At 40.6% G+C, this 24,790-nt stretch overlaps 1 protein-coding gene across 13 annotated transcripts in view; it reads left to right on the top strand.

The window, feature by feature from the left end:
• LOC135493131 (calcium uptake protein 3, mitochondrial-like) overlaps window positions 1–24,383 on the top strand; it is a 78,669-nt gene extending 54,286 nt beyond the window's left edge. The window contains exons 4-16 of one of the 13 annotated variants that reach the window (XM_064780071.1): window positions 3,255–3,302; window positions 4,262–4,309; window positions 4,905–4,987; window positions 5,759–5,827; window positions 8,692–8,790; window positions 11,323–11,403; window positions 12,927–12,968; window positions 19,359–19,459; window positions 20,113–20,294; window positions 20,804–20,832; window positions 21,895–22,003; window positions 22,388–22,545; window positions 22,840–24,383. In XM_064780071.1, coding sequence (XP_064636141.1) covers window positions 3,255–3,302; window positions 4,262–4,309; window positions 4,905–4,987; window positions 5,759–5,827; window positions 8,692–8,790; window positions 11,323–11,403; window positions 12,927–12,968; window positions 19,359–19,459; window positions 20,113–20,294; window positions 20,804–20,832; window positions 21,895–22,003; window positions 22,388–22,545; window positions 22,840–22,914 — 1,124 coding nt within the window. In that variant the 3' untranslated portion in view covers window positions 22,915–24,383. Of the gene's footprint in view, window positions 1–3,254; window positions 3,303–4,261; window positions 4,310–4,904; window positions 4,988–5,758; window positions 5,828–7,612; window positions 7,631–8,691; window positions 8,791–11,322; window positions 11,404–12,926; window positions 12,969–19,358; window positions 19,460–20,112; window positions 20,295–20,803; window positions 20,833–21,894; window positions 22,004–22,387; window positions 22,546–22,839 lie in introns of all 13 variants that reach the window. The other 12 variants (XM_064780075.1, XM_064780076.1, XM_064780080.1 and 9 more) reach the window with 12 other exon arrangements.
• The last annotated feature ends 407 nt before the right edge of the window (window positions 24,384–24,790 follow it).

Here is a 24,790-nt window from a genome sequence, read left to right as displayed (position 1 = left end):
GATTGGATAGGGTTGGAAGAGTTGAAGGGTCAATTCTCAGTCTGTTCTAGCACAGTGTTTATAGCAATATGATTCATGAAATATTTGGTCCGGTAACTCAGAGATTTGAAATTGAAATAGAATGCGTGGGTGTTGGTGAATAGTCTCTCACTAGGGTCAGTGAGGGGTATCAGACCCTGAGTCACCCCAGCTATGATCTACGCCCCCACATTTACCCAAATGCTCAAAGTTTCTGCAGGACTTTCAAAACTACACTTTTGATAAGGAATATCTTCACCAAACAGCCCATTTGTTGAAAGAGATGCGATATGTTAAAATGTTACTTTCGCATCTTAAAAATATCCCAGTCTACAGCAATGTCAGATGGTGTTCTACTGTCGAACATCTGAACTGTTTATAAAACGTGCCACAAAATTACGTATTCGGAGCAAGAATGTGGACCCTGGTCCTCGCCTCACAGCTCGGTAATTAGATCCTCTAGCTGGAGGGTCTCTGCGTGATACCCCTTTAGATTCGACCCAAACGTCCTGAAACTTTCCAAACTGCGCAGTTGAAATTTGGGGCCTTGCCACGGAAACTTTCCATGTCCTTTTGACATGGAAGTTTGGCTTGCTGGACTTGACCAAACCACACCTCCAGTGTCCTTTAGACATTTCCCAAACGTCCTGAAACTTTCCAAACTGCGCAGTTGAAATTTGGGGCCTTGCCATGGAAACTTTCCATGTCCTTTTGACAGGGAAGTTTGGCTTGCTGGACTTGACCAAACCACACCTCCAGTGTCCTTTACCTAGACATTTCCCCCAACGGAATGCGCAGTTGTCTGCCACTTTGATACGCCTGGCGTCCTCAGCTCGGCCTCCTCGACGGAGATGTTGGTTGTTGAGTGTTATGTAAATGTCACCAAAGACCAAAGCAAACCTCCCACACCTACGCCGCTAATTAAATCAGGCTAATTACTTGGACGCAAGTTGCGAAACGATGTCTCGTCTGGGCAGCTGGTGAAATTGACATGGTCGTGAAAAAATACGACGAGAATGTCATTTTCAGTACAGTTGTCCTTGTTGAGGAGAGACTTCAACTTCAACTTTATTTCACGGTTTTGTAAAATTGTTGATGTAACTATTTTTTTGGATGTCGGCAATGTGGTGAACAGTTTGAGAGTGGGAGGGGGCATGTCAAAATGAAAGTGCTGGTATCGGAAGTTGAGTGGTGTAGTTTCAGTTGCCTTGGCTCTGCATCAAGGAAGTTGTGGGTTCGAATCTCTTCTTCCTCTGAACCCTCGGTACACACAAGCCCAGACACGCGATAGACGCTTCTGGAACTAATTTTGAACTTCATGATTATTTCTTGCCGGAACCTCTTCAGTTGCATTCTTCTGGTGATTAAAAAGTCATCAAGACAGATTTGGTTTCTGATGGTGGCATTATCCTGCCCAAACCCTGCAAAAAGTGCATTTTCTTTGTCAAAGAACCCTTACCGACAAAAAGCGCAAAATACCATAAAATGTCCCCAACAGATGACTGTATTATAAACCAGGATTTTAATCTCATAATCCAGATTAAAATAAAGTGTTGACTCAGTCAATTTGGGTGGCCTGGTTTTCTCCTGAGGAATTTAATGAAAAATATTCTCAATTGTGTCCGAGTGGGCTTTAAAAAGTCCAGTATTTGAGGTGGGCGTTTTGCCTATCCTAATCTGTTAAGATTAGAATTAAAAAATGTTTACCTCGAAGGCTGTGGAGAAGACTGAGAGGGTATGTTTATTACTACTAGTAGCTACCTTCCAATGTTCCACGAGTTGTCTGAACTCAATTGACACGAGTTCTGCTCAGTTCGTTACCTGAGAATGCGGAACCAGCAGAGTGATACGCTTGATTTTATCAGATAAAGTACAAAGTACATGTGAGATAGCCGAAATGAAATTATCACTTCTTGTGAAGTTGTGAAATATTCTAGTGAATTCTTCGATGATTTGCACCGAGAATTTCAGTGCGCATCGCGAATACTGGGTCACTTGTTGCACTTGAGTGGGAATTTTAACCCTTTCTCTTGTTTCCTGTTGAAAGCCACTAATTATGGCCTAAGGCGTTTGGTAGCAAAGGGATGTCAGTTGTGATTACGACTGTAGAATCTAACATGGGATCACACTATGGTGGAAAATTGCATCCTTGGTGTAGTCTGAAAACTTCACCGACAGTTTGAACGTGTTTTATAACCCAATTCTAACGAGGTCCCTGATGATTTCTATTAAGGAAGACAAAAAGTTTAAGTTGGGAAGTATTTATTTCGAGTGTTGTTTCTGTTCCTGATTGACACCTCGTGCTGTAGGCCTACTGAGAAAATCTAAGCAATTGAAGTAAAAAAGCCAAGTATTTCAACTTAAGTAGAAAACAATCATGGCCTTCCGCCTCAATGTCCTGAACACCAAAGTGATCAAAATATTTGTTCTATTTTGATTGGCCTTTGGCGGAGTCGACCAGGACTCTTTAAAATATAAGGCCTAAAAATCACATTTCCTGTGAGCTATTACTGAATGAATAGACCAATTTGTTCAGATTAGGAGCGACATTTCCACCCCTGCTTTGATCTTTATTAAGAGCTTCTGTGTAATTAGTTAATCGTTGGTACTGCACTGGTTCACCACAGGTCCATTATTCCCCCCGAAGAAAATCCTAGTCTAAGCTTCTCCTAAGCTGTCGAGCCTTGAAAAACATTGACATTCTTGTCTTGGCATTGGTGCAGTATGATTTCTGACCCCCCTTCTTTGGGTTTTCGAGGTGAGGATCAAAGTTACCACTGAGAGAATAGACAAGTCAATTCATTAGCTGATTTAAAGGCCTGTGCTGTTCATTAAAAATTTCAAATTTGTAATTGAATTTGAAACTTTCCAATATGTAAAAACTTTTGAATATGAATTTCATCATTGCCATTGTGAAGACAGATCGGCGAATACTTTGAATACCAATTTTAGCCCACTCGATGTCCATCAGTCATGCCATGCTCGGATGTGGCCAAAATATGCAATCATTCAATAACACCTTCCTGAAACATCTACTGCAGAGCCACCTGTTGATAAGTTATGGAACTTATACCAATGTGTGGCTTTCAAGTAACTGTTTTAGCTCATCTGGAGGCTGATGACTAGGTGAATATTTGTTAAACAGCTTATCAGACTGGAGCCTATCTCGGTTAAGTGTCTTGCCAAAGATTACAATCTCTTTTTCTGATACCATTTGAATCAATCTCTCTTTACAGGTTTGCTCTCCTACACAGAATACCTTTTCCTTCTATGTGTCCTTACAAGTAAGTACAGTGTATTGTTTTCAATTGAAGGTTTCCCCTTTTGGAAAATGTCATTATGTGCATATCTGGCAGATTATGGAGACTCATTAGGAGTTTCTGTTAAAATGACATAATTCCGAGGCTTTTGTGGGGCAGCGAGAGTTTCAAGCCACAGAAAAAAACTAGGTCATTGCAAGTGCTGCCACCTGGCATAAGGTTGCTGAAGCTTACTGTTCTTGCTTCTGAAGTGAGATCATGCTCAGTTGTCCAAAAGAAGTTCTAGGTCATTGCAAGTGCTGCCACCTGGCATAAGGTTGCTGAAGCTTACTGTTCTTGCTTTTGAAGTGAGATCATTGCTCAGTTGTCCAAAAGAAGTTCTAGGTCAATGCAAGTGCTGCCACCTGGCATAAGATTGCTGAAGCTTACTGTTCTTGCTTCTGAAGTGAGATCATGCTCAGTTGTCCAAAAGAAGTTCTAGGTCATTGCAAGTGCTGCCACCTGGCATAAGGTTGCTGAAGCTTACTGTGCTTGCCTTTGAAGTGAGATCATTGCTCAGTTGTCCAAAAGAAGTTGGTCTCAAACTAAATTGGCATTATTGAGTCTGGTGGGATAACTGAAGCAGTGAGCGCCTTGTTAGATTTGATGTTACTGTGACTTCCATTGTTTTGAACAACAGGACCCAACATGGTTTGAAAGGGATTTCCTTATCCAGGTTGATGTGAATCGAAAGACAGGTTGTTGAGTTTATGACCTGGATGCCCTCCAATAGTTTGAAAAAGTATCACCAAGCCATTGCTTTTAAATGTACAAATCCCCGGTGGACATAATTCTAAGTATCAAGCCAACTTATAAGAAGAGACCAATCACATTGATGCTGATTTGTGGCAAAAGCTGGGCGTCTTGGCACTAGGCCTAACCTTTGTTATACGTGTTGGTCACCTATTCAATAGATTACCGCGCCCAACATTGTTAACTTGTAGCTCCGGGGCCAATGGGCAAACCAAGAAGCCATTCCTCCTCTGCTCGCGGCAAGTATGGATAAAAGAAGAATGTATAACTACCAACTGGTTAGATAGACTAGCGCTTAGTTCTAATTTTGAATATAGGGGGCTCTTTGTAATCAAATTTGCCCTAATTCATTAACTGTTGAACTTAGCGAATTGCTTCTGCCTGAATATTTCATTACAACCCTGTAATAGATGTTCCCCGCAAACAAAATGTGTTACTTGGGCTATTAATTAAAAACAAATTTTTGGAAAAACAATTGAGAAATGTTTGTGGTTTTGCCCTTTTACAAAAATAGAAGTAGCTCAGTTGTTATAGCAAGAATCAGGATGAGACAGGTATCATTTTGTTTGTGTCAGTCCTGCCTTTAACCACAACTCTTGCAAACTGCTAGGGGGTCAACTGCAACTGAGCACCATGCCATTTAAAAAAACACATATTTATGGGGTTATTTTGAGCTGTTCATTCTTCTCTTATCTATACTTGCCGGCGGATTTAACGGTGTCAGATAACCGGGGGTACTGTTCAAACCCCTGGACTAGGTTACCTGGGGCTGCAAGCTTCTTAGTCTTGGGGGGAAGGCTCTTCGGTAACGCCCTCTTTCCTGTTCCTTTACAGAACCAAAGTCCGGTTTTGAAATCGCCTTCAATATGTTCGACGCCGACGGCAACCAGCGGGTCGACAAGCGAGAATTCTTAGTGGTGAGTTGAACGCCGTGGTGGCGTAGCGCAGCTGTCTTCTATAACCTGTCCCTTTCTAGTTGGTTCAAACACCATAGGTACTGTGTCTGGTCAAATAGAATGAGCTGGCCTCCCTGTCAAGACCACACACACAGCAAATCTATAAGGAAGTTGGGCCAGATAAGGCCTACTGCCCTTCATCAAAAAACAAAGTTGAAATTTTTTTGGCTCAGCTCATCTATTTAGCACCCACAGTGATATTCCCCTAGTGCTTTGTAGATATGCTGATAAAATGTGTAAAAACAGTATCTTCTGAGTTCTGCTCGCTATCAGGATTGATAAATCCAAGTACTTTGATAAAAACTTTAACCATTAGAATTGAAATTTCTTATTTTGTATGAGGGGATTGTTTTTTCACTGTCATCAAATTAATCAACTCTGGATGATGGGTTTGTAATTTTCAGAATAAGAAATAGGTAGCAGCACCAAATTGTTATTAAGAAGGTATTATTTTGTAGACCTACGAGTGCATGGTTCTTTACTGTGAAGTTAGATGGTGTCAGAGATCCTCCATACTTAACAGCGGAACATTTGGACTTGGCAGGGTTTGCGTCTATCACTTCTCTCCAGCGCCACCTAACCGTAAGCTAAAGAACTATGCACACATAGGTCTACCGATTACAGCAACCGTGTTAAAACTGCGATCGCAGCGAAGGCATTAATGATGCGACGTATTGATTACGATCTGATTAAGTTACTTGTATCTTCTGCTCTGCGATCTTTTGCACTCAGCTGGAACGCCTAGTCCACAGTCGGCGTCGGGGTCCGTTGCAACTCGATCACGACAGATACGGAGACGGAGTGAGTCTAGAATCATCTTGTACTGTAGTGGCACTTAACTCAGCATGGATCTCAACCCCGTCCCCAAGGTCTAGCCAAATTCGGAAACCTATGGATTCTACACCTCCTAACAGAATTCGTAATGCCTATTCCATTTGTCTAATCACTCTGTCAACATTCTTATAATGACCTGCAGAGAAGCAAGTTTTATTGCAGAGATGTGCAATGGTATTTATTACATGCAAGAAAAATTGCTTGTCTGGAGGGATATTTGTGGGTGCTTGCACCGTTATATTTATTGCATGCGACAAAAATTACTTGACTGCAGGAATCATTGCAGGTGCCTGCAACCAGACTTGGTCATCTCTGTGACATGTGATAAATATCAAACTGGTTTAATTTTATCGCACGTTGCGGGACTGATCGATTTTGTCCACAGAGTAGCTGTCTTATTATTGCCCAACATGGCAATAAATGACACACATCCCTCCAATAAAAATTTGCGATTCTTTTTGGCAGCAATGCTTGATTAGTCGAGTTAAAACAGGGCAATTTGAAGAATTAACAATTACGTCTTGACTTGGCTGAGGTTTGCACCAACAATCAATCTTGCAATCGTGCAGTTTTCCCCCTTGAGAAAGTATCCAAAAACTTCCATGCTGAGCCGAAGTGATATTACAATCATTTTTTTCCCAGATGGATTGTTTCTTTGGTCGAATGCAGTTGTATTTTTTCTTCCAAAATTCGTCGAGTTTTCAGCTGTTTTGCCATGTTTCTTGAACTTTGCTGTTTTTATTCTGTTCCGTGTGAAGATTGGCTGTCAACTATCAATGCTGTCGTTGCCGTAAATTGTTTCCAAATTCTATTTCCTCACGTTTTTTTTCTCTTCGGTTTATGTGTTTTTGTGACGTGAAAGGCATGATATCAACTACGAATGATAAAGCTTGCAAACAGTGCCACGGTGATGGTATGTCACTGCGGGTTTCAGTGGAGAGCTGATGCATATAAAGTCTTTGTATAAAGGTCACAACTTAAGTGCAATTTTATCCATTCATTTCCATTTCCATTTGCAATCTGACAATAATCTAATCATCACATGCAAATTAAAAACTGCAAAGTTTCATGCTGTTGAGATCATTTACATGACATCATCTCGCAAAACACATCATTTTGGATGTCAAATTCACGTCATTCAGCAACCTGGCACAATTTGCCATCAGCTCAACAGTAGGGTTATAAAAGAGTGGCGACATCAGCCGGGATGTCATCCACGGGTGGTGCACTATGTCAGCAATGGCAAGAAGGTCAAGGACATGGATTGACGTCCAAAATGGATGCCGAAATGACGTCACTGAATGACGTCTATCACTTTATTTCATCTCTTTCCATTGGATCTTGTCAAAGGACAACTGCCCTCTCGTTGATATTTTGTAAACTCTTGCCAATAGATGTCTCTGCTAACAGCAGAGACATGAAATTATGCTGGTGTAGTAGTCTTAATTCTGTCAAGTGTCCATCGCTAATCAGCTAACGTATGGTGAAGGATTCAGATATGGGCCTGAATGACCTATGTAACCCTCAATACCTCGGTGATTGGGGCTAATATTCCTCTATTCCCAGACACTTTATCCAAGGACAATTGAAACTATTACACCAGGTATTTTTGCCCCTCATTGTATAGTGTCAAAAACTTATTACTTCAAAGTAACGAGTTCTTGATAGTGTTTGATAATCGTTTCTTGTCCACATATTTTTTCAATTTCTACATATCTATTCACCTACATTGTTTTTTCCTGTGTTTTTCAGTTAAATATGATAATAAGTGTAAGATATGTTATCCTGGGGCTGTTTGTTTATAAACGGAGCCCTTTTAGGACGTTATCCATGTCCTGTTCAGATGGGATAGTCCCCTATAGCCTGTTCAATGCCAGATCCATTCGATGTTGAGCCTGTCAAAATCTGTCTGTTCTCGGTGCATAGGCCCTATTATGGCCTCTAAGAATAGTAATTGGTAGAACTATATCTCTTTATGTTTTGCGAGTACAGTAGAACCTCTCTATTATGGACACCCTTGGGACTGACAAGTGCTGTCCTTAGTTGGAAGGTGTCCTGATTACAGGGGTCGAATTCAATGGAAATTCGAATGGCTTGGCATTGAACATGCTTATTCCAAAGCCACCTGCTGGAGAGCCAGAAACTGAACTATTGGGACAAGTTTGGAAATATGTGATCAGTTCTGACAAAGGTAGGGACTTGTTGCATAAAGAGAAAAGGAGAAAAATAGAAAAAATGTTTGGAGAAAAATTCAGCAGCTATCATATTCCAGTTCACTTTGCTCCCAACAGGTGGCTCCACTAGCTATGTTGCATTTTGTGTCAATCATGTCGTTTAGGTCCTTGTAAATACAAGTTTCCCAAGCATACTCTAAATAGCAAATATATTCCTGCAGGCCCCGGTTCCGGTAAGAATATCTCCGACCATCCTGTGCCATGGAATTTCCTGCCCTTTGGGTCGAAGGTGGTAAAAGTCCCGATGCAGACCTGCTTCCAAGTCCTGTAATTGGCGATTCCCCTTAAACGCCACCTTGGGAACCCCCCTTTCTATAATTAGAAGTTCTCTAATCTCTCTACATTTTACCCACTTTAAATTTCAGCCGTTTTTCTCAGTGAGGTATTTCCCCAAATGCTCACTGAATGAACACCTCATGTTGAATAAAATAAATCATGCTAATCTTTCTGGAAGGGAACAAACACTGAGTTTCTAATTCCAATATATCTTGCCCTGCTACCTATTCTGATGATCAATCCAGTCAGAATGCTATCGTCGCAGGTTTCTTGCAAAATTTTCAGCACTTATATTTCTTTCGTCACCTCGTTTATTTTCAGTTGCAACGGCTGATGAATAAGTTACTGAAAGAGCGTGCTGTACCAGCTGAGCTGCAGTACCCCTATCTGTCTAAGCCAAAGGCAGTATCAGTGCTATCAGTATGTTCCTGTTTTAACCCTTGGCATTTGCAGATTGTCAATGCTGATAACAAGCTGTTGTTTGCCTTTTTCGGTACGCATGAAATCTACCTCTGCCGTTGCAGAGTGGAAGAATGTCCACCTCGTGATTTAGGGGTAGTGAGTTATGTTCTCCCTTTACGCTTAGCCGGGGTGAATCTTGAGGAGAGGCGAAACCTTGGTGGTCAAGATGTGGTCCATGAGACCAGGGGTGATTTCTTGAACTTGGAACAGGACTGCGGTAAAAATCTGTATTCCCACTCAAAGAGGTACATGTAGATTTCATGTCATTCGCTTCCCTGTCGCTCATCTTCATCACAAAGTCATAACGTTCCAGAGTTGTTTTGTAAACACAGTTTGTTCTCGAAGTATTCTGAGTTGTTTGATAACGATGCAATCTTCAAAATTGTGTGACTGTGGAGTGAGGTACTGGTAACGTGTTTGATTGAAATAGTGGCCTAACATTTCAAAAGATGTTGCTGTGTCATTGAAAATATTCATGTAGTCACGTGAAGATACGACTAAGATGGAGGTATAACTGATTTGGTCCATTTGATGGTATATAATTATTTTGTGGTGACCTGTTTTCCTGCTGTGTACATTTGTCTTCTCTTCACTTGCCTCGCCCTCAGATATCAGGGGTCAGCTGCATGCTCCTCCCCTTGCATACATTACAGACCTTGGGGTCAACAGATGGTGCTTCACGTGTTGAGGTGCACAGATGCACTTCACCCTATCAGAACGGCTCTTACATCTTCCCTAGCAACGCAGTCACTATTGTAAACAATCACTGCATTGGCATACACTCTTGACTTGAGTATGTGGAATCGAAGGGCCGAATCCTCCCTATTTTGGCATTAAATGACTTTTGTGGAATAAAAATGGAACTAAAATTCAACCAGTTTACACTTTCATTGCCATTTTGCCATTAGTCCTGGCTACCCTGCTTTCACTGAAGATGTTTAGAACTCTACCTTTTCAACACTGACTGATACTGGTCTCCTTTCAGATTCCCCTGACACCAAGCCAGCTGCATCACCTTTTGTTTTGATTGACCCCCTCGTAGAGATATTGTTTCGTGTTCTGTTCAATAATGTTGTGCGGCTACACAGGATTCACAATGTCATTTTTCGTCGTCATGTCATGTCATGTTTTCACATCAGAATCAGTTAGCAAAAATGTTTGTGACAAGTGCCATGTGACACGTCAGTCGTGACTCGTCACATGTGACACATCGACCATGACATGTGACACGTCAGCCGTGACTCGTCACATGTGACACATCGACCATGACATGTGACACGTCAGCCGTGACTCGTCACATGTGACACATCGACCATGACATGTGACACGTCAGCCGTGACTCGTCACATGTGACACATCGACCATGACATGTGACACGTCAGCCGTGACTCGTCACATGTGACACATCGACCATGACATGTGACACGTCAGCCGTGACTCGTCACATGTGACACATCGACCATGACATATGACACGTCAGCTGTTGCATGTGACACGTCAGTCGTGACATGTGACACGTCAGTCGTGACATGTGACACACCGGTCATGACATGTGACACGTCAGCCGTGACATGTGACACATGACATGTCAGTCGTGACAAGTGACAATATGAATCATATGTAAACACACATGATATGTAAACACACACATGATATGTAAACACACATATGATATGTAAACACACATATGATATGTAAACACATATCCTGTATATTGCCTTCATTTGACTGTTATCTAGCATTGTTTGTTTGTTAGGTGGTGGTCACCCATACTCCTGTGCTATGCCCCATTTTATCCTTGCATCCTGTAGACTTGAATCCGTAAGGCCAATCCTGAATTTTGTGCCCCCCCCCCATTTCAATTATCCTTTTGTTGCAGTGTAACTTAACTTATCTAGTGTGATCTTTGAATTAAATATGTGAAATAAGGTTATTTTAACTTTGTGATGATTTTGTAAATATACTCTGTGATAAAAGTTGAGTCATTGATGACCTTTTGATAGTCTCTAAGAAAGTTGTAATTGAAAAGCAGCACGAATTTGTGAACACGATGGGAGAACCCACTGTATTGAAATGACTGAATTTTATAATTCTAGGACGTGGTGCCCTCTATACTTAACATTTCTTGACATGAATATATTGAAAGTTTGGCTAAGACATGTGCAAAAACATTTTCAGACAATGTTCAGCTATTCTTCATGAAAGCCGTGTTATCCAAGGGTGTTCAGCCTGACTTGGACATTTTCAAATTCAATTTCAATTTTTTTACAATGGTGTTGGCCTTTAAGTGAGGTGTGAGCAAAAAATAGACCACATGGTCATGCTCCGGAGTTGAGTTCCTCTCTGCGGGTCTACGATGGCGAAATACTTAGTGACTTCATGCTAAAAACCCTTTGAGAGCACTGCTTGTTTGTACATTAATCCTAACCCTTAACCCTCTGTGCTTTTTGTGATTAATTGAGTTTTTCGTGACGTTCTGTATACTTCCAGCTCTCCAATATCTTCAATCCTGCCACGTCCACTGAAAACATAACCGAGTCCAGCGACAAGAAACAAAAAAGTATCTGGGATGTACGTGATTTTTTTCCCTTCATCCTTTCTGCTTCAACAACTTCGGAGGTTTTTTATTTGAATTATAATTTGAATCTGGGGGCAAGACCGCTGCCCTCTTCTTTTCATATCAAAAAAGCCTTTTCGCATGAAATGTACACCCCTTTGCGTATTTTCATAAAACTTCTTCCGATCTCTTTAATAGTCATGCTTCTCTGCTCCGAAAGCTCACATTTTATCTCATTTAGGCTTCCTGTCAGCCCAACACGTCACTGATACTTGGATGGACCTTAGGCCCCATTATTTCTTTTCAATGTTGTGCCCATCCCCTGCACGCGCATAGTGATTCATCAAATAGATCCTAAAGCGATAATCTCAGAAGCTATTTCTAGGCAGATTTTGAATAAAAATCACTGAAATTATCAAAACAAATTGTTTGAAGGTATATGTGGGAGAAATTATGTTTTTGGTGGCCCCTGATATTAAAATCGTTATATCAAACCCCAACAGAGGTGATGGGCTGCCACATAGACCTTTAAAAAGACTTCATCACTTTGCAACTCGCTTAATACAATCTGAGTACAAATTTATGTGATTTAACTCTATTTATAATCCTTATCTTTTTCCCATGGCACATGAGCATGTCCGCTTTCATCCTCAAATAGGCCACAGATAAAATTCTGACAGAAAAAAAACGTCTTCAAAATTTCAATAGATCATATCTCGACTCTCCTCGAACCTTTCATGTCACTTGTTAAAATATTTTCATGTTATTTCTTTCTCAATATAGACCGTGGCAATTATGGCCTTGGCTGAATAGGTTCAAACCAGACATATTGAAATCTCCGCATTCCATTTTCACAAACAGGAGATGTTGGTGCATAAATCTTTAAGTGCTTTCTTAAGCGGCCGCTTCTTAAAAAGTGGGGCGTATATTGTCATGTTTCATGGGGCGTATATTGTTAGATTTTCATAAATGCAGTTCCGGTGTTCTCATCCACCTTTCTATGTTTGATGTCTTTTTATGTTTTATTTCCTAAAATTCCTATTAGTCCGTGGTTTTGTGTTAATTGTACTGCCTGTTGTTTACGTCTATCCTCATAAAAAATTGTCGGGCGGCGCACATCTTTCAATGAACACTTTCTGTGTACTCGCAAACGCGAGAAGTAGCCGTTGACGGATCTTTTTTCTCTGCCAGCTGCACGTCACAAAATACCTCGTCACGAAACTACAATGCATGGTGACCTGCTGTCGATTCTGTATGGACAGACTTGAATGAAAAAGGAGATTGCGTTTTTTCTTCGAAAATTGAAAGGAAATTTTGAAGGTTGGTTTTGACGGACCCAGTGCAGTTGCTCAGTGTTCAGGTCACCGGAACGCGAATTTCAAGGGGGGAGTCTTTCCCAGAGAACAGAACCCCACTCTTGAAAATGACATTTACATCATTTTGAAGGAGTTCTGATTGCTCGACATGTAATAGGATTTCAAGTTCTGGCCAAAATGGTGGTACCTTCGGTCAATCCCTAAACTCATCTCTTTTGCAGCAATGCATGAATGCAGCTTCATCAGTCACTGGGTTCTTTTGGGAAAGTATTGAAGTAGAATACAAGTATATACATGCCACTGTAGAAATTGAAATATAGTCCATAAGGCCAGAGTTTTTTTATTAGTTGGTTCTCGGATTTTTCCCCCATGACTTCTATAGAGGAGGGCGAAAAAAAAATAAAAATAAATATTTTTATTTTTTTTATTTTCGGCAATTTTTGGGGCGGCGGGCACAGAGAATTGAAAAAAAATGTTATTTTATTTTATTTCATGTTCGCCTGTTTTCCCTAGCGGCGGGTCCGCGAACCAACTAATAAAAAAACTCTGGCCTTATGGAAAGGATCTAGGGGAAGGGAGGTGCTAGACCTTTTTAAGGCCTACCCTGTTTTGATTAAATTGTATTTTCTTGTGCAAAAGATAAATATGATAGAACCGCTCTATTAAAGGGAACTGAAACCGCCAAGCCAGTTCGTATGACCTCGTTTTCATTTCCCGCGTATCGGGTGATCAGAACGAGGCATGAATGAAACATGGCGCCTAGCTGTCAATCATTGAGTGACGTCACTACTATGGAATTTACTACGAAAACTCATGAATGAAAGATCGCATGACTCACGTGATTCTCACATGATTCTCAATAATAACAAATTGAACTGCGCATGCTCGAGCACTGGGGGCGGAGCTACAAATCTGAACTCGAATAGGAAGTTGGAAGTTTGACTTTCTCGGGCGGTGAAAGTCGAAAAGTTGAATAAATCGCTCGGCGGTTCCAGTTCCCTTTAAGGCCTTTAAAATGGCAGCAGCAGCTGAGCTGTGCTGGACTTCAGTAAGTCCTCCCCCTATTTGTCATTTCCCTATTCAATTTGACCTCTGTAATCAGGACACCTCTCTTATAAGGAAACTGTTTACCAAACTAATGACAGAGAGGTTCTGTTGACACAGAAATATGTCCCAACTTGAAGGTGGTAATAGCCCATGACTGATCTCCCATATATTCCAAGTTTTTTCTTGTACAGAGGTTAATGTCTTTACTTTGGGCAATTTCCTCAATATGTCACAAAAAGTGTATGAAAATGATATAATAGGATAAACCTTCCCCTGGAACTTGCCATTCAACCAAACAACAGCTTTTTTCTTGGTCCTTTGGCAATGTATATAGCTTTTGGTTAGGTGAAGAACACATTGAAATACTTTTAAAAGAATTTTCTGATTTTCTTTGAGAGTTGGATGTTGATATCACACACCAGCTCAAATATCCCGTCTCTGCAGACTAGCATTGTTTATTGCTCATTGTAGCAATAAATATCACAAGTCTGCATTAAAAATCACATGTCTGCGATGCACAAGGTTGCATTCTTTGCCAGTCTTGTAGCATTCACCTAGCACGGCTGAGGAGATAGCCATGATGTCACATGTTTTTGGTAGCCCCCTGTCATGAACCCTCAGCATAGGGCCTATTTTCATGGTTCGTCATTTTCACCGCAGTTCTAGGTAATACCAGGGTAGCTGTCTAGAAAATAGTTTCAATGCAGACTGTTTATAAATTTCATAGCCTGTACAGTTAATACACTGTAGAATTATTTCACCATCTCCTTGAAACATGTAAAGACCCCCCCCCCCCATTCAGTGGCCCAATTGTCACTCAATATCAACAGTGTAGTATATTTTTAAAGGTTCACTGTCCTCTAGTATAAAACAATATTGAAAAGGGTTTTGATATAATCCAAATTAGTTTGTTTTCAGTCAACAATAGATTTTTCAGAATGAATGCATAATTTCCAAATGTTTCACATTCCTGCTTCACCACGCATCTACTGTGTTGACATACTTAAGCCAGCAGGGGGACCTGTACAAAATGCCTGTTTTACCTGTGATTGACACAGACACACCTCACTTGGCTTAATGACGTTGACACAGTACTCATGCATGACACCTTTGCATCACATTGTACAGATCTACTTCATTTTCCATTACAGAAATACATAAATGCTGTAGGTATCACTTAGTGGGGTCACTGTTTGAATGATGTGCCCGCATACTGATGATTAAAGCCTCACTGTGTCCAGTTCCCAAGGTGTATTCACACTCGGAGTGCGACCGTCAAAAAAGTCTTACATATGACACTAGTGACTTATGCTGAATCATATTTGATTGGGCTCTGCAGCCAAAACACAGAATTCTCAAAATTATAAAAAGTCAAAAAGACTTTTCAAGTCTGTCGCACAAAATTCTTTGGAGTGTGAATTGACCGAATTATAGAGTGACTGAAAATACTTCTGTTCAGGGTTAGTCGTTGATGATCTTCAACATCTTGTGTGTGAATTTGCTCTTGTGCTTAGAAATGCCAGTGTTTGCAAATTGTATGCAAAAATGCATGTCAATGATGGATACATTGAGTAGATACTGATTGATGCCAGTATGGCTTTTGCTCGATTTGACCGGATACCGTACGGCTTTAATTCACATTTGCTACTCATACCTGTTTGTCATGTATTGTACATAGATCATCCAATGCACTGGCCCACATTGTTTGTTACAGTACTGGTCAGAAATAACATTCATTTATACAGTACGCAATGCAAGTTAGTCCTGACTAGTACTGTAATAGTTCAGTAGATGTAGTTTATCATGAAAATTCCACGATTAGTTTGGTAAGACCCCATTATTGTAAGCCTGCAGTCAGAATTATGATTAGCAGTCATCCAGCAATGTGTTCTGAGTAGCGCTATACAAATACTAGACATTATTATTATATATATTATCCCTACACCCATCCACACCCTAATCTGATGACGTCCCAAACGACCTGTGATTGGACTTTGTGTATAATGTTGTTACTCGCATCATTAACAGTTACTGTAAATTGGAAAATTTTCACGTTTTTTGGGGGGGGGGTTCACAAAAATTTCTGAAAAAAATAAGATTTTCACAAATTTTCTTTTGACAGTTTACGAAATTTCTCGGGTTTTTCCGATCAAAAAGGAATTTTTCACAATTTTTATTTTGTCTTAAAAAATAAAACACAATTTGGTGGTTTACAGTAGCAAACATATGTCTTGTCATTTCCCTGCTTCCATCTGTTATAATATGCCATCTTGAGTTTATCAGAAATATTTGTACAATTTTGGTTGCGGGGGCCTGCAATGTTCCGTCATATATGCATTAGTTCAGGCCCATGACATGAGTATGAAATTGCACTGGCAGTGAAAGGGTTCTTGAAGTGTTATTTTGTTTGAGAGGAGTGATCGTGTGAATTTCCCTCTATGTCATGATCACTACTTTGGGTCATAATTGGTATCAATTAGAAACAAGAGTAAAAGCAAAAGTCTCCCGATCAATTTCTGATAAACTCGATCTTATCAACCTTGTCTTGTGCTGTTGATGATGTTAAATAATTAAATAATTAAATGGTTAAATAATTAATGTTAAATAATTGCATGAAATGCAGTCGATGTCACAAGTTGACATTCTCCCTGTGAAGTAGCTGTTTATGGCCTGTTCACACCAGACGTTGAAGGCGGAAACACTGTTCACTGGCAGTACAGTGGTGGTGCTAGTGTCCAGACTCCCACTCCCACTCAGAGGTGATTCCCTTTCCGCATTTTACATCATCAGTCGCCGTGGGGGTTTCCCTGCCTTTCTGTCCTTCTCGTTTGGTGAGAATCGGCCATGAGAACCCATGAAGATTAAGATTGCGTGTTGCTAACCTTAACATTCACACATTTCCAATGTCAGCCCTCTTGAGAAAAGCTCTCTGACTATTTTAGAGGTTTTCCAGCATTATACATGTTTCCTGAAATTTGTGGCTTACATTGGAACTAACTTTTTCCCCCTTGTTCGTCATTAAAGGCATTCAAGTGTGTTGGTCAACCATGACTATCTCCCTTATCCCTCCACCATAAGGCCTAGTTTCCCCTTATGACATCCTATTTCGGACACTCAGCGCCCCATTTCTGGAAAGGTGTATATAGGGACAACAACCTCGACTCCCAGAGGATGACAGAGCATGCAGTGTTTGACTCTGCATGTGATATGTGTAGTTTTTTTTGTATATCCATGCAGATTGTTAAAGGAATGCCTCCTAAACAAAATTATTGCCCCTTTTACTAAAACTTTTAAAGCCTTTTTCCACAAAGTGATAAAAAACACTACTGTAAACCCTAAAATATATGTGGCCATTTTATTTCACGATTTGTGAAATTTGCAAATTTTGCATACTTTTAATTTCACGTTTTGACCAAACCGTAACAGAAATTCAGTTAGATCTTCTTTTGCACTTGTATATATTTTCGTGTTTATCTGTCAACGTGAAAAACACGAAAATAGACGGCAAATGAATATTGCCGGGTTTACAGTATATGAGATCACTTACTTGCCCATTCCTTGCCTCCCAGATGTGAAATAACAATTCCCCAAAACCTTTGTAAATCTTGTTCAATAGTTCCTCTCCCCCAGGTGTTATTTCGGAAATATAGATAATACCATCTTGAAAATATAAAGTAGTTTGATGAAACCCCTCCCCTTAATGAATTTGCCCACATTTGTGACCCGTCACAGCAAAACCAGGCGCATGTCGCACAGGAGATGAGCCTAAATGACACCAGGAGGTAATGGAAGAAATTGATGTGCTCATATTTCACAAACGGCAGGCAATAGAGAATTGAACAAACAGTCCGTCTCAACCTGCCAAGCTCAGAGCGACATGCGCCTGGTTTTGCTGTGACGGGTCACATTTGTTCAAAACAGGTTTTGTCCCTGACGCTGGCGTTGAGTTAACTAGGCGTTAAGTCTGAGGGCTTAACTGAACAAAAAGATGCCAAGTTGAGGGTCAACCATAGAAACCACCATTTTGGCTAGAACTTAAATCCTGGAGCATTTTATAGAACTCCATCAAAGTGAAGTGAATGGCAATTTCAAGGGTGGGAGTCTGTATTCTAGAGCAAAAAACGAAATTGGCATTCACTACGTTTTGAAAGAGGTCTAATTGCTTGACATGTAATAGGATTTCAAGTTCTAGCCAAAATGGTGGTACCTTTGGTCAACCCTTAAAGCCAGCATTAGTGACAAAAAGTGTTATGGACAACCGGGCTCTGAACCAGGAATGTGACTGATTCCTAGTATGTTTATTGTACCACGAATAGACGGTAGCATTTGCCCCCTTGAGCCACTTTTGACAAAACCTGGTGTGAACCACACTAAGTGCCGACATAAGGCCGAAGTTACATAGACCTCATTCGTTCATTTCCCAGGACTCATTTTCCCCTTTTGCTTTCGTTCCCCTGTAAAAGCACGGCCTTGTGGCGTGCATTCACCGAGGAATGAAAGAAAAACCCGGAAAGTGACTCGTGGTTAATGAACGAATGAGGCCTATGTAACTTCGGCCTAAGGCACTCTACGGTTCATATTTTATGTGGATTACCACACCGATTCCATCATAAAGGTCTGATGCCATTACAGCGGTCAACTGCTGTCTCTTTCACAGGCGTTGGAGTCAGTTTCTGTGGCTGTGCCAGAATTTTACATTGGAATTAATCCAACGCCTGTGAAAGCAGCACGGTGTCTCGTGTTCTCTGCTTAGTGATAACCAGCCTCTTCACGTGTCTTTTACGATGTAACGTCACATGTTATGTCAGATGAAAACACTGTCTTAGGCAAACGTTACATAGAGCTTCACGCTTCACTCCTCACACCTCATGCTTCACGGTTCACTCGTGAACCGAAGAATTAACAAGGTATTTCAATGAGCCCTGTTACATAGGAAAAAATGAGGGCCTAAGTTGAAATGCCTTGGAAATTCTTCGCGTCACGAGTGAACCGTGAAGCATGAGGCGTGAGGAGTGAAGCGTGAAGCTCTATGTAACGTCTGCCTAACGCACCCTTGTAGCACTTGTGACATCAATGTTTATGCTTGTGCCCAAGCCGGTTGGGAGGGAATCTCATCACAATGCATTAATAGTACATTCAGGGCTCCAATTAGGCAAGACAGACATGACTGAATTTGCTGAAATTTCCAAGGTGGGTCTTGAATATGGCCAACTCCGTCGAAAAAATTCAAGTTGATGTCATGTTTTTACCAACCTGAGTGTTTGTCGATTTCATTAATTTCAATAACATGACAAGGAGCCAAGATTTGGCAAAACAGTTGGCATCGATAAAAAAGATCACTCCTTCATGACTTGTACATTTTGAGCAGTTTAATCAAATTTGGACTGCCTCAAGGGGCCTGATTCAAGGCCTGAATTACCCTGAAATGCATTGAAAAACTACTCTCTTCAAACCGGCCAGTGCATATGCCCAGATTCCTGACAACAATCCTTGTGAATCTCATGTAAAAGAGAGGACAATATTATTAGTATCTTTGATGTATTATCGACTTACCAATAGATTTTTTGGGTTGATTATTTTCTTATTCCCTGTTTTGCCTATTCCAGTCCAATGACTCCACCGAAATCATCACCGCCGAGACAACGCTTTTGGCACATTTTTTTGGCCGTCGAGGCAATGACGTCCTTAACTACCAGGATTTTGCGAGGTAAGATAAGAAATAGAAATTCTTGCTTGTCGTTGCCCTCGTACGATTTGGCTGGTTCATTTTCCGGCATTTGTATGCCGTAGAAATGTCAGTTCATGGTGGGGAATGGTGGGATGGCTTATTTCCGAGGGGATATCTGTGATACCGGCCATGGTGTAATCCCAATCAGGACTGGGAAAAAAATCTAAGTCCGATAAAATTTTAGAAGAAATTTCTCAAAAAAATTTTTTTTTAATTATTGAAAAAGTTTTGGACTTAGAAAAAATTTGAAATTTTTTTCGGATTTGGACATTTTTTGAAAATTTTTTTTAAAAAAAGTATTTTTGTGTTTATATATTTTCTGACTTTATTATTAAAAAAAACATTTTGAAAAAACTTTGAATTTTGAAAAAACTAGAGGCCCAATCGCCAAGGGCCTGGCACTCAGCTGACATATTTGAGGAAGTTGACATGGCATGCATAGGCATACATGTGTACATAGTAATAATTCATGATTGTAGCAGATTGAATTGGAGCGCATTACAAATGCCAACATTGATTGATTGATTGATTGATTGGAAGCTAAAATATGATGGATCAGCAGGGTCAACCGCCAAAATTGTTCCTTAGAGGAAGGGTTAATAGCCATCCTGTTGTGTTCTTTCCAACTTCAGATTCATGGACAATCTACAGACGGAGGTGTTGGAGATGGAATTTCAGGAGTTCTCGCGAGGAATGGCCACGATCTCCGAGAGTGAATTTGCCAAAATTCTGATGCGTTACACGAAGATTAGTAGTGACGATCACAAGGAATTTATTGACAGGGTCGGAGAGAACATCAAAGAAGACTCGGTAGGTCTGGGGAATTTGTGATTCATGAATTGGTTTGGGGAATTGAGGGATCTTTGATCTCGATGGCTGCCATTATACACCTTTCCAGAAATGGGGCGCTGAGTGTCCGAAATAGTGATGTCATAAGGGGAAAATGGGCCTTATGGTGGAGGGACAAAGGAGATAGTCATGGTTGACCAACACACTTGAATGCCTTTAATGACGGACAAGGGGGAAAAAGTTAGTTCCAATGCAAGCCACCAATTTCGGGAAGCATGTGTAGAATTTGTATTGGAAATGGGAAACTATTCTCACTTTCAAGAATTTTGAAGACAGGGGTTTGTGTGCAGGGCCGGAGAAGCCAATATTAACCCCTGATTTCCTCTGGATCGAGGATGGCTGTAACATTACGGCTTATGGATTCTTCCATTTGCCCATAGAAAGCAATTGATGATATTATGCAATTGTCCTGGGGAACTCTTGGGATTCTTTGATGTAGCTTTTGTAATGTACTTATACTCCGGTTAAAGGTAGAGTTCAGAAAACCCAGAGCACCGGGTCATGTGAGTATGCATTGAAAATGCATTGGCTAATAAGACATGGTGCACACTCCAACACCTGTAAACAGGCAAATTTGCCCTTTTTTTTTGGATTTTGCAAATAAAAAAATTTCGATCAAAATAATAATTTTTGGGGGAAAAACTGAACAATATTTTGACAATTCGCCAAAATAAAAGTTCAGAATTTTTGAAATTTTCATAAAATTTTCTCGAAATTTTCATAAATCGCCAAAAAAAGGTAAAAATTTAGCTGTTTTAAGGAAATTGGCTGTTCACATTGTGCGGTTGTCAGTGTCTAACAAGGAGTGTGCACAAGTTTAGCGGTAGCACCATAAAACATGACGCTGTCTGAAACTCGTTTAACCAAAGCAAGAATTAATAAAGATTAAGAATTTGGAAGCTACCCCTAAGTATCTTAACTAGCATGAGGGGGAATTAGTGGTTGAACGCCCGGGTTATACCACGGGGTCGTAGGTTCAACACTCGGACGGATCAGCACGGTTTCATCTTCGTGTCCTTGGGCAAGACACTTAACCCAACTTGCTTCTCTCCACCCAGGAGTGAAGGGGTACCAGGCTTGCCTGGGAAATTAACCTGCGATAGGCTAGCATCCTTTCCAGGGGGTAATACTCCTACTAACTTAATGATACAAAAACCGGAATAAGCTCTGGCCGGATGAGCCGTTTGCAGCTCGGGCAATAACCAAGCTATCCTTAGCTTTAACCATAATACTCACCTCAAATAGTTAAACTCATTTAGTAGTGATACTTGGGCTGATAATGAAATGGTATTTTATCGAGGTTCTAAAACCCCTCTCAAGAATGTTAAGTTAGGAGACCGGGCCTTCTCCAGGAGTGTTCCCAGGCTTTAGAATAGCCTTGGCAGTGACATTCGAAACAGCTCATATCATACATTCAAGAGACGGTTAAAAACTGAATTTTCAGGAAGTACTTCTAGTACAGATGGTAGGGCGCTGTTGAACAGGACTCTTTGGCCTGGAAAGTTGCGCCATAGATGAGACAATTTGATTGATTGATTGATTAATACATTAATCTCTGACTTCAGGGCATCACGTTCAAAGAGTTCAAGAAGTTTTTTCAATTCTTGAACAATCTGGATGACTTTGTGATCGCGATGAGGATGTACACCTTTGCTAGGCAGCCAGTCTCACAAGGTCAGTTGACTGTGGCTTACGATACCTTTATTGTTCTCACCGGTGTTGGCGATAAGAAGATCTTGTAAATAAATGCCTGCACCACGGTCATGCCTTTCTTCATGGTAGTCACAGCTGTGGTTGATATGATGGTGTCCAAGGTACTTCTGCAGAGAAGTCGCAGCTTTTGTCTTCACGATGATATACAGTAGAACCTCTCTTAGCTGCACCTCTCTATTAAGGACACCCTCTCTATTAAGGACACTAGTTTTGGTCCCCAATTGTGTGTTTCCATTCAAATCAACCTCTGTAATCAGGACACCTCTCTAGTAGGGACAGCTTTTGTCATTCCCGAGGGTGTCCTTAATAGAGAGGTTCTATTGTACTTTTCTCTATGTTTTCCAGACGAATTCCAGCGAGCCGTGAAAGTGTGTGTGGGCTATGAGTTTGACCCTCACCTGGTGGAGACCGTCTTTCAAATCTTCGATGCGGACGGCGACGGTCATCTGAGTCACGAAGAGTTTGTCAGTCTGATGAAGGACCGACTCCATAGAGGGGTCCGGGTGAGTATGGGCTAGAGGGGTATAGTCGAGGCAGGCTACCTCTGTCCGTCTGTCCGTCTAGTTTCCCGAACATATCTCCATAACCATTGATGCTGGGCTTCTCATCTTGGGTGGTATGAAGATCTTTTGGTGCCATTGTGCCTTTTGATAGTCACAATGAATTGTGACCGACGCTCGGCCCCACAGTGACACATTATATGTTAAAAACTACTTTTGGTTATATCTCATTAAACTCTGCTAGCTCAATTCATGAAACTTTTGCTGTGAAATCACAAATCTCTTTTCGTTTTCTAGGCCCACCTGCTCAAAGATCAAGGCCGCTGGGACATGTTCAAAGGCTGCGTCAAAAACGAGATGAGAAAACCTTGAGCGCCACCTGCCAACTGAAAGAAGAAACAATGTTAACCGTTTAATTTAGCTGGCTGTGACTTTACTTATTATGCTAACTGTAAATGCCCTTCTGTGGGTTCTTATGCCAACATTTAATGCCCGACGGTGGGTTCTTATACTAACTGTGAATGCCCTAAGGTTGGTTCTGATGTTTACTGTGAATGCCCTCCGGTCGGTTCCTATGTTAACTGTTAATGCCCTCCGGTTGGTTATTTTGCTAACTGTTCCACATCAGAACAGAATTGCTATTTTGCACTCTCTATTCGTCCCCTTAGTGACTGGAAATCTTCACAGTGGCAATGTCTATGTATCATTTCACAAATACACAACTGTAAAAATTGACAATCTTCATTCACACGGCTATGGTAAGCATAATACATCTGTAATATTGTTATATATGAAATAAACATAGCGACGAGCAGCTCGACATTATACTATGACTGTGAGTCTGTTTGGAGGGAAGAAGTCAATTTTTGAATGACTTGAGAATTACTGCATGAAACGGAGCAGTTTTGGCTATAATTAACCTATTGGTGGAAAGAGGATGTTGGTTGAAGGATGTCTAGCCTCTCGGCAATCTAACAGTTAAAGAATTGAGAATGAGGGTGGGAAGTTGTCTGAGGTCATCAAGGGGAACGAAGGGCTTAGAATATAGGGCATTTCAGGAGTGGAGGGCAAGTTGTCTGCAAGCGATAATAACACTACGCTTACACTACAGTTCTTGGCAGATCTGAAGAATTTGAAAGTTTATTATCCAGGGGGTTGAGAGAGTGATATTAGTGTTGATGCAGGGTATGAAGATTTTTTTTCGGAATATGTTTGACAAAAAAGAGAATTTTGCTCAACTCTTTCGTCCTTTTTTGAAGATTTTTTTTCGAGGAATTTTCGCAACAAAAAAGGAGGATTTCGCTTAAAGGAGTTGTGGATTTATTCCTTCAGTTTGTTTCCACTTCTCCTGTTTCACTAGTAAACTATTTCCCTACAAGTATTTTGCTGTTTTTCCCATTTTCTTTCAAATCTGAGATAGTAGATACACATGATGATTATGTTGAGCGTGCACACGTCAATGACATGGTGAACGTGCCCTGCCTGCCAAGTGCAGCTGTGGTCAGACTTTTATGTCACCTTGATAAGATCTTTTTGTTGCATAGCACTGCAGCAACTATTATCGCAGGTCACAGCAACTAAAATATCGCTCATCTGCACAGCACATGATGGTCAATGCAAACAGAATGGTACAGGGTGTAACAAAAAATGGATTTAGTGTTCCATAATATTCGTTCTGTTTCACTTTTATGCATAGTGTATCATTTCTCTGAAAAAGCTGCAGTTTTGGGAAGAGTACCCTGTTTTTGATTACACCCTGTACAATTCGTCTCTGTGGTATAAATATGTATATGAGATATAATTATTACCCTTTCTGCAAATAAAATGCAGTTGATAACGAAGTTAAAGTCTTGTGTTTTATTTTAGTGCAGTTGGCGTAAAATTGCAGATTATGGAATATTGTGGTACTGTGTTTTAGTGCAGTTGGCATAAAATTGCAGATTATGGAATATTGTGGTACTGTATTTTAGTGCAGTTGGCGTAACATTGCAGATTATGGAATATTGTGGTACTGTATTTTAGTGCAGTTGGCGTAAAATTGCAGATTATGGAATATTGTGGTACTGTGTTTTAGTGCAGTTGGCGTAAAATTGCAGATTATGGAATATTGTGGTACTGTATTTTAGTGCAGTTGGCGTAACATTGCAGATTATGGAATATTGTGGTACTGTATTTTAGTGCAGTTGGCGTAACATTGCAGTTTATGGAATATTGTGGTACTGTATTTTAGTGCAGTTGGCGTAACATT

This window comes from Lineus longissimus, chromosome 9 (assembly GCF_910592395.1).
Source record: "Lineus longissimus chromosome 9, tnLinLong1.2, whole genome shotgun sequence".
Classification (NCBI taxonomy): Eukaryota; Metazoa; Nemertea; class Pilidiophora; order Heteronemertea; family Lineidae; genus Lineus; species Lineus longissimus.
Note: the sequence above shows the minus strand (reverse complement) of the source record. Positions and strands in the feature narration are given on the sequence as shown.